Below are 10,462 nucleotides of genomic sequence, written 5' to 3' on the forward strand. Positions count from 1 at the left end.
CAATGGAATGATACACAATCGTTGCGTATTCGCGAAAAAAAAACTCACACATAGCAACGCCGGCACAGGCTCCTAGGAAATAATCATATAATTGCAAGACCAGATTAATCCAACAACCATACAGTACCGGCTCGCGTTCTCTCTCTCTTTTTGGATCGCGTTCTCTTTTTATGTTGTGTGTTTTACAACCACTTTTCAACACATTTGTTGCAATGGAGGGAGATTCTGTCATGCAACCAGATTTTTCTGCATGTATACGATGCAATATTGCCAAGAATGTCAAGATCTTTTCGTGTTGCAACATGAAAAGTCCTAGGCAAAAGAGAAGAAATAAGTACGATCCGTCATAGGACGGTAGGAGCTCCGCAGCTAACTTGTGAAGCATGAGATGGTACGCCTGGCCACGCGACAGGAGCAGCATGCGATCTAATGTACGGATCCAACTGATACGCACACGGCCGGGACACCTCGAGATATATACTACGTGGGAGGCCTTCCCGGCTTCGAATTGCAATACGCCGCGGACGTGAATTCGACGGTGACTCCAATTCGGATCCGGGCCTTCAGGTCCTTCAAAACCACGGCCTGGAGACACGTTGGTTCTCCTCAATCGTACGCGAGACTCGTCCAGTCGCACACTCGCACGATCGCGATACGGGAGAAGATGGAAGGGACGGCCGCGCGGACCGCGGCGTCGCTCCCGGACGACGCGGTCCGCGAGATCCTCGTGCGCGTGGATGATGTGGCCGATCTCTTCCGTTGCGCCATGACGTGCAAGCACTGGCGCTGCCTCATACTTAAGGCCTCCTTTCTTCGCCGCAGCCGCTGGCCAGACCACGAGACGGCGTCGTTCTTCCACGGTTTCTTCCTCTGGGAGAAAATCGTCATCAAGGACGACCCGACCTTTGTGACACGCTTCATCCCCGCGCCGGGGTTGGTGTTTGGTTCTGACCGTCGCTCTCTAGAGTCATTTTTCCCGAGAGCAGCAACAAGTGGCACAGAAGGCCGTAAAAGAGGCCCGCTGCACAATGCTGTGCCGCTCGTCGTTCACCACGGCCTCCTCCTCGTACGCCTGGATACACCTACTAGCAAAGGCAAAGGGTGCTTGGCCTCATCTGTCCGCCTGGCCGTCTGCAATTTGCTTTCCGGCGCATGTGACAAGCTTCCTTTGTTAGATTTGTGTGGGCTACCGCCGTGGGCGTTGGCGGTAGGTACGTAAGCAGCCGTTAACGGATTGACGGCCGTCAGGCACACCTACCGCCGAAACCTGTGGCGGTAGGCTGTGCAACTCTACCGCCTGAGGGTCTGGCGGTAGCAAAAGGGTCAGAACCCGAAATGTTTTCAAACTGGGGTCAAATCTCGATTTTGTTTCACAAAAGGGTCAAAACACGAAATTTAGCCCCGGGAGGAGAAGGTGGTGCTGCAACCATGGTAAAGATGCGGTGGACGGACCCTTATCCTACTACTCCGTTCGGGGCCGCCGACTTGTCTGCGATTATGGTTGAACAGTTGACCGGTGACGAATTTGCTTGCTCCATCCTCACGAGCAGATTAACAGCAAAAAAAGTGCCCTGTGAAATTGGTCAAAGAGGACAAAGGAGATTGCTCACTGGTGGACCCCTTGTCCAATTAACCATACGTTAGTCAGCGCCATAACCTCTGTCATGTCATCCTGATAGGCGGGAGTCAGCTGTTAAACCCGGTCAAAATGGTCAATATTTGATTTCGGACAAAACTTACCCGGTTTTCAGACTTGAAAGACCAAATATCTACCAAGCCGGCTGATCCGCGCACAGCCGGGACACCTAGGTGGGGACACATCCCGGCTTCGAACTGTAACACGCCACGGACACGACTTCGACGGTGACTCCAATTAGGATCCGGACCTTGAGGCCCTTCAAAACCTTGGTTATCCTCCTCGTACACGAGAGACTCGCGGAGTCGCATGGTACGGGAGAAGATGAAAGGGACGGCGGTGTTGGTGTCCGCGGCATCGCTCCCGGACGACGCGGTCCGCGAGATCCTCGTGCACGTGGACGACGTGGCTGATCTCTTCCGTTGCGCCATGACGTGCAACCATTGGTGCCGCCTCGTACTTAAGGCCTCCTTTGTTCGCCGCAGCCGCTGGCCCGACCACGAGACGGCGTCGTTCCTCCCCGGTTTCTTCCTCTGGGAGAAAATCGTCATCAAGGACGACCCGACCTTTGTGACACGCTTGGTCCCCGCGCCGGGGTCGGTGTTTGGTTCTGACCGTCGCTCTCTAGAGTCATTTTTCCCGAGAGCAGAACAAGTGGCACAGAAGGCCGTAAAAGAGGCCCGCTGCACAATGTTGTGCCGCTCGTCGTTCACCACGGCCTCCTCCTCGTACGCCTGGATACACCTACTAGCAAAGGCAAAGGTTGCTTGGCCTCATCTGTCCGCCTGGCCGTCTGCAATTTCCTTTTCGGCGCATGTGACAAGCTCCCTGTGTTAGATTTGTGTGGGCTACCGCCGTGGGCGTTGGCGGTAGGTACGTAAGCAGCCGTTAACGGATTGACGACCGTCAGGCACACCTACCGCCGAAATCTGTGGCGGTAGGCTGTGCAACTCTACCGCCTGAGGGTCTGGCGGTAGCAAAAGGGTCAGATCCCGAAATGTTTTCAAACTGGGGTCAAATCTCGATTTTGTTTCACAAAAAGGTCAAAACACGAAATTTAGCCCCGGGAGGAGAAGGTGGTGCTGCAACCATGGTAAAGATGCGGTGGATGGACCCTTCTCCTACTACTCCGTCTGGGGCCGCCGACTTGTCTGCGACTACGGTTGAACAGTTGACCGGTGACGAATTTGCTTGCTCCATCCTCACGAGCAGATTAACAGCAAAGAAAGTGCCCTGTGAAATTGGTCAAAGAGGACAAAGGAGACTGCTCACTGGTGGACCCCTTGTCCAATTAACCATACGTTAGTCAGCGCCCTAACCTCTGTCATGTCATCCTGACAGGCGGGACTCAGCTGTTAAACCCGGTCAAAATGGTCAATATCTGATTTCGGACAAAACTTACCCGGTTTTCAGACTTGAAAGACCAAATATCTACCAAGCCGGCTGATCCGCGCACAGCCGGGACACCTAGGTGGGGACACATCCCGGCTTCGAACTGTAACACGCGACGGACATGAATTCGACGGTGACTCCAATTAGGATCCGGACCTTAAGGCCCTTCAAAACCTTGGTTATCCTCCTCGTACGCGAGAGACTCGCGGAGTCGCGTGGTACGGGAGAAGATGAAAGGGACGGCGGCGTTGGTGTCCGCGGCATCGCTCCCGGACGACGCGGTCCGCGAGATCCTCGTGCACGTGGACGACGTGGCTGATCTCTTCCGTTGCGCCATGACGTGCAACCACTGGTGCCGCCTCGTACTTAAGGCCTCCTTTGTTCGCCGCAGCCGTTGGCCCGACCACGAGACGGCGTCGTTCCTCCCCGGTTTCTTCCTCTGGGAGAAAATCGTCATCAAGGACGACCCGACCTTTGTGACACGCTTCGTCCCCGCGCCAGGGTCGGTGTTTGGTTCTGACCGTCGCTCTCTAGAGTCATTTTTCCCGAGAGCAGAACAAGTGGCACAGAAGGCCGTAAAAGAGGCCCGCTGCACAATGTTGTGCCGCTCGTCGTTCACCACGGCCTCCTCCTCGTACGCCTGGATACACCTACTAGCAAAGGCAAAGGTTGCTTGGCCTCATCTGTCCGCCTGGCCGTCTGCAATTTGCTTTCCGGCGCATGTGACAAGCTCCCTTTGTTAGATTTGTGTGGGCTACCGCCGTGGGCGTTGGCGGTAGGTACGTAAGCAGCCGTTATAGGATTGACGGCCGTCAGGCACACCTACCGCCGAATCCTGTGGCGGTAGGCTGTGCGACTCTACCGCCTGAGGGTCTGGCGGTAGCAAAAGGGTCAGATCCCGAAATGTTTTCAAACTGGGGTCAAATCTCGATTTTGTTTCACAAAAGGGTCAAAACACGAAATTTAGCCCCGGGAGGAGAAGGTGGTGATGCAACCATGGTAAAGATGCGGTGGACGGACCCTTCTCCTACTACTCCGTCCGGGGCCGCCGACTTGTCTGCGACTACGGTTGAACAGTTGACCGGTGACGAATTTGCTTGCTCCATCCTCACGAGCAGACAACAAAGAAAATGCCCTGTGAAATTGGTCAAAGAGGACAAAGGAGACTGCTCACTGGTGGACCCCTTGTCCAATTAACCATACGTTAGTCAGCGCCATAACCTCTGTCATGTCATCCTGACAGGCGGGACTCAGCTGTTAAACCCGGTCAAAGTGGTCAATATCTGATTTCGGACAAAACTTACCCGGTTTTCAGACTTGAAAGACCAAATATCTACCAAGCCGGCTGATCCGCGCACAGCCGGGACACCTAGGTGGGGACACATCCCGGCTTCGAACTGTAACACGCCACGGACATGAATTCGACGATGACTCCAATTAGGATCCGGACCTTGAGGCCCTTCAAAACCTTGGTTATCCTCCTCGTACGCGAGAGACTCGCGGAGTCGCGTGGTACGGGAGAAGATGAAAGGGACGGCGGCGTTGGTGTCCGCGGCATCGCTCCCGGACGACGCGGTCCGCGAGATCTTCGTGCACGTGGACGACGTGGCTGATCTCTTCCGTTGCGCCATGACGTGCAACCGCTGGTGCCGCCTCGTACTTAAGGCCTCCTTTGTTCGCCGCAGCCGCTGGCCTGACCACGAGACGGCGTCGTTCCTCCCCGGTTTCTTCCTCTGGGAGAAAATCGCCATCAAGGACGACCCGACCTTTGTGACACGCTTCGTCCCCGCGCCGGGGTCGGTGTTTGGTTCTGACCGTCGCTCTCTAGAGTCATTTTTCCCGAGAGCAGCAACAAGTGGCACAGAAGGCCGTAAAATAGACCTGCTGCACAACGCGGTGCCGCTCGTCACTCGCCACGGGCTCCTCCTCGTGCGCCTGGATACTCCCACTGGCAAAAGAAAAGGTTGCTTGATCTCATCTGTCCGCCTGGCTGTCTGCAATTTGCTTTCGGGCGCATGTGACAAGCTCCCTCTGTTAGAGTGTGATGGGGATTTCGATAAGAGTGGCTATGCCATCCTAACCGGCGCAGACTGTACGAGGAGTGGCGAGCAGCAACCCTCGGTGCCGTCCGGCTACTCGTCCTTCTTCAAAGTGCTCGTCATTGGCACTGACAAGGATCACCGGCCGCACAACCTCCACAAGTTCACGTCCCGTAAGCTAAGATGGAGTTGGCCGAGTAAGCTAAGTTTTCCTGGTAAGGAGAGCGGTAGTTACTACTTGCCGTTGTATGGCGTGGCACGGCAAGCTGGCTCGCTCATTACTTCACAATGCATGACCCGGTCTTGCATACAATTGAAGTGGATGCCGGGACCTTCAAGACCTCCTTGACTAAGATTGATACCCCGGTCGATTTGATCATCAAAGCTCCAAAGTATAAACCTCACAATTACGACGAACCACAACATACTCTCCTTACCGTAGATGTTGACGGGCAACTCTCGTTTCTTCATGTGCAAAGGAGAGGCTCCCAACTGGAGAGATGGACGCGGCAAGAGGACGCCGCTCCTATAAGGTGGCTCCGCACTCGGGTTATTGAGCTAAGCCCACCTAGCAAGACTTTTATGTTAACACTTTTGGAAGAGAAAGGTGGCATGTTGTTCGTCAAGGACAACTGCGGGAACGTGTACACTACAGATCTTGAGACAGGGGCGATGAAGAAATTTACCAACTTTGGCACAATCAAGCGCCGGCAGCTTGTCCCCCTCGAGATGGATTGGCCGACATTCTTCATTTCTTGTCTTGGTGCACACGAACCTCACTCGAAGAAACCATCATCATAATTGCCTTTTCCTTTTCCCTAGTTGTAAGATACATGAGGTAAACCAATATATATATGATTTAGTGTGGGTGAACTCTCGCCTTTGTCCGTATTTTCATCATGTTGCATGTAACAGTGGATTGATTTTTTTGCAATATAATTGTGACGCCTCTGAAATTAATCGTGCACTAAATATCCATGCAACATGCACGATCAAAATCAGTTACTAAACATCCACGCATCATTTACTGCATTAATTTCTCATGGCAGATAGAGACATATGTACCATATCCATTAATCCATTGCCTCATCACACTAATACAAAATTCTTTTCTTCCACTTGCCAATCAAATGTACTCCAGTCCCCAAGTAATTATATGCCGAAATCTCGCAGGTTGATTTCCTACATTTTTTCAGTAGGGAGTCTTGGTGTAGACCTTGACATCCCTCCACCGCGACTCCATGTAGTGCGAGGGATCTGTCTGCGTGTACACCCCGAACTTGAAGTAGTGGAGGTCGCCGCCGTAGCCTGGGACGACCAGCCTCTTGTCGCCGTCGATGAACACGGTGAGGGCCGACGCTTGGACGTCATGGACCACGTTGAGCCTGAACCAGCGGTCGTAGATGTGGTCGTCGACCACCTTGGTCTCATCGTTGTAGTACACGAGCCGTCCGCCGTAGACGTGCAGCATCAGCGTCGTGTTGCGCGGCGGGCCTGCCGCGCCGAACACCTGCATCACGGACACTCCCGTGGTGCCGGCCCGCACGTAGCCGTACCCCTCGAACTGCCACACCCCGGAGCTGTACGTTACCTGCTCCACCCCGGAATGGGAAACCAAAAACGACATGTCAAACTAACAGAACTCCATGGCTAATCTGTCAGAAATCATAGTGAGAGGGAAGGGTTGGTTTAGAGAGATTGATGCGACCTACATTGAGGAGGATCTCGGAGCGCGGCTTGGTGGGGCTCCCGGCGCGGAAGGGCTTGTCGTCGCAGTAGACCCAGAACCGCCGCACGCCATCGGCACGGAGCTCGTAGCGCTGCTCCTGCGGTAGGTCGTACGGCTTGTGGAGCTTGAACCGGTCCCCCGTGACCTCGACGGCGATGAAGCCGGCCGTCGGGTCGGCACCAGCTGCCGGGCTGCACGAGCGCCACAGCGTCGACAGCACGACCAAGACACTGATCCATGGCAGCAAGCGCTTGGTCATAATCAAGGGAATTACCGCTCCGATAGCAACACGTTCTGTTAGACTGCTTGGTTGTGGATATATAGTGGCGCCGTATGCTTGATTTCTTTTCAGTGGTTGGCAGATAACCGAACGTTTATGCTATTCTGTTCGACATTTGACAGGATGCTTTATAAAAACCAGCGGAGCCTGCAGCGACGGATGCTGGCCGGCTCGTTCGTCGGTTCACGAGCCGCCTGCCATTGCTTTTTTTTTTCTGTACATCGTTTCATGTCGGTATCGATGCAGCATCAGCGGTCTTTTGTTGTTTTTGATGAAATGGCCGACGCTAGGCGCCGGTCGGCCCAGCATTCGGCCGGTCGAGCGTGCGCCACCCGATTTTGCCAAAGCCAACTTTGGATCCCGCAACCGCAGGTCGTCTTCCTCCCCCGACGTTTCGGATATGGCTACAGGGGGAATGCGCACCCACCACACGCCCTGCAAGAGTGTTAGACTTGTCGCTGCAGCTCCCCGCCGATATAGAACATATCCAGTGCAACGAGCTAACTCGTGCACCAGGAGCACCAGCTGCACATGAGTGGTCAGATTGGAAAGGGGGGGGACAGGATCCATCTACAAGGAGTGCTGCTAGTACATTTATAAAACAGTCCTTGGAGTGTACTTAAATCGAACAAAATGACCTCCGAAACCCTGTTCGTCTCTTCCCTTTCGCCATCTCCTGTACCACTGAAACAGGGAGTCAGGCTGAGCTAGGGTTCGAAGAAAAACTGGGAGACCCGCCTCTCTCCCTCTCCTGTTCCGCGAGAACTCCCTCTCGGGCCCCCGGCGTTGAAACAACAGCGCCCAAGATCCAAATCATGTGGTCCAGCGGTGACGTGCTGTGATTGCGCTGTATGGACGTGGGGATGTGGCTCTGTGGATCGACGGTACAGCTGCATAGGAAACTTGCGACTGTCACATTTGTCTAGCTAGGTTGACCGGCCGTGTGTACGAAATCCTTGGGCCTGGCCGGTTTGGACTCTTCGTCCAACTCACCGTGTCCGAATGGGGACCTCCTATTCAGCGCGTTCAACGCCGCTGAATCACTGCGGCGCCCTGGTTGGCCGACCCACAAACAAGCAGCAGCAGTGAAAAAAATCCCAAAAAACTTATTCGCGTTGTCGTGGATTAAAACTCGCGCCTTTGCATTGCTGCACGTGCTTCGCTAACCAATAGAGCCACCTCACACTATTGTTCCGTAATACCGCGAAATTTTAAATGATAACAACAGCAACGCTGTTCTAGAAATTTACAAGTTCATGAATTTGTTGCAAAAAGAAAAGGTTTACGTATTCAAGAAAGCTCACGGTTCACTAATTCGAGAAAAAAGTGCATAAATTTGAAGAAGTTAACAAATTTAAAAAAAAAAATTCACGAGTTTGAAAAAATTTCATGGATCGAAAAAGTTCATGATTTTTTTGAAAAAGTACACGATATGAAAAATAGTTCAAGAAAATTGTAAAACACTTCATTGATTTTCAAAAAAAGTTCATACATTTGAAAACACTTCATTTATTTTGAAACAAATCCATTGATTTTCATAAAAGTTCACAAATTTTGAAAAAAATTCATCAAATTTGAAAAAAAAATCATGGAATTTCGAAAAAAAGTTTGTCAAAGTGTTAAAAAGGTCATCAAATTTGGGAAAAGGTTCATCGAATTTAAAGAATCATAAATTAAGAAAAAAGTTTCAAGAATTTTTAGAAAACCTGCATTAAAAGAAGACTAAAAGGTTGAGAAATAAAGAAAATAAATAAACCAAACTAAGGAATGAAATGAAAGAGAACAAACGATCATTGGCAGGATGATGGCTTGGTGGTTAAAGCGAAGATGAGGCGGCGGCGGCGGCAGCTTCTTGAAGATGGAATAAGGTCCTCCCCGCCTAGCCCACGTCCCGATGATGTTTCAAGCATCGTCGAAAGGCGTGTGAAGGTTTGTCTTCGGCGGATCTTGTGGGATCCGGTCGGCGTTTGTCTTCGTTCGTCTACGTCTGTGTGTCTGCAGGTTGGATCCTTTCGGTCTATGCTTCTCTTCATCGGCGGCGGTTGCTGTTCTAGTGCGCTGGTCCTATGGGGCCTTAGCACGATGACTTCCCGATTGTCTACTACAACAATGTTTGTCCGGCTCCAACGAGGAAGGGGCGATGGCGGCGGCGCGCCTTCGGCTCACTCCAGTGCTTGTAGTCGTCGCTAGGTGGTCTGTGGACCTGAATGTAAATTTTAATTCTAGTGTTCTTTGTACTACCTTGACAGTTGATGAATAGATCGAAAGTTTTCTCGCAAAAAGAAAAAAGCAAAGCGCCTGCGACCAAAGGTTTGGTGGTTCGATTCCTCATGCCTGCACCTTTTTTGACGTGTCTAAAACCTACATGGGCCGGCCCAGCTAACGGGCCTGCCGGCTTATGATCTTTTAGAAGTAGAAAAAGGCCCTTTCGCCACTTCGGCCCGTGTCGGCTGTTTTTCCTTTTCTTTTGAGATCGGCTGGTTCTATACACTGATCACTGATGAATCATTCATGCAAGAATCATGTCACGGCACACACGAGCATACACTTGTAATGGCACGTCCAATCATTCAAATTAGTTTTCCCCGCAAATAAATAAATAAAATTGGTTTCTTTTTAGTTTTCCTTTTTTTCAGCCACGGTCAAGGTTTTTGAGTCGCCGACTAATCGCCAAGTCGTTGGAGCGAGGTTGGCTTGCACAGGCGACTTGGCGAGAGGAGCGAGTCGCGTGGCTGGTAGGCTAGTCGACGACTAGTCGGGCGACTAGGACCTCGAAGTAGGGCGGCTTGATTCAGCAAGGCCAAGGGAGGAAAGACTGGGAAGTTGAGGAGGCCCGAGTCCAAGGCGGGGGAGGAGGAGACGAAGCTGGAGAGTGCGCCACCTGTACGAGGAGAAGCACGAAAGAGGCGAAGGAGAAAGGCACATGGGAGAGTAGATGCACGGTCGAGATTAGAGCATATGGACGGGTTGGATTTTATTTGGAAGCTAGGGTTACATGATGGGCCTATTGGGCCAGCTCTCTGCCACAAAACAGAGGAGGAGCAAGACGCGTGCTCCCATCCCACATCAGAATCGCCGCCTTCTCCGAGCTGAAGTACACTAGTAGAAAAGGGACCTTTGGTCCAGACCAGGTAAGCCCATTAGTCCCGGTTCAGTCCAGAACCGGGACCAATGGGTGCATTTATCCCGGTTCGTGCGGCTAAGGCATTAGTCCTAGTTCACCTGGGCCCTTTAGTCCCGGTTCGTGCCACGAACCGGGACTAAAGGGTGCGATGCCCATTGGTCCCGGTTGGTGCCACCAACCCGGACTAATGGGCTTTGAGGCATTAGTACCGGTTCATGGCACGAACCGGTACTAAAGGTCCCATTTTCAAACTCTCCCCCCT

General features: G+C 52.3%; 1 protein-coding gene across 1 annotated transcript; it reads right to left on the reverse strand.

Moving 5' to 3' along the window:
• Positions 1 to 6,259: 6,259 nt before the first annotated feature.
• On the reverse strand, positions 6,260 to 7,055 carry LOC119329767 (citrate-binding protein-like). Its single transcript, XM_037602861.1, has 2 exons — positions 6,780 to 7,055; positions 6,260 to 6,658 (listed from the first exon to the last, which is right to left on the reverse strand). Exons 1-2 carry the CDS (start codon positions 7,053 to 7,055, stop codon positions 6,260 to 6,262), a joined length of 675 nt encoding a protein of 224 aa, XP_037458758.1.
• Positions 7,056 to 10,462: the final 3,407 nt, after the last annotated feature.

Source organism: Triticum dicoccoides, chromosome 7A (assembly GCF_002162155.2).
Source record: "Triticum dicoccoides isolate Atlit2015 ecotype Zavitan chromosome 7A, WEW_v2.0, whole genome shotgun sequence".
NCBI lineage: Eukaryota > Viridiplantae > Streptophyta > Magnoliopsida > Poales > Poaceae > Triticum > Triticum dicoccoides.

Coding starts and splice junctions, on each gene's coding strand:
- LOC119329767 (XM_037602861.1), bottom strand. CDS start 7,055: ATGACCAAGCGCTTGCTGCCATGGATCAGTGTCTTGGTCGTGCTGTCG. Junction 6,659..6,779: donor GCTCCGAGATCCTCCTCAAT/GTAGGTCGCATC, acceptor GGGGTGGAGCAG/GTAACGTACAGCTCCGGGGT.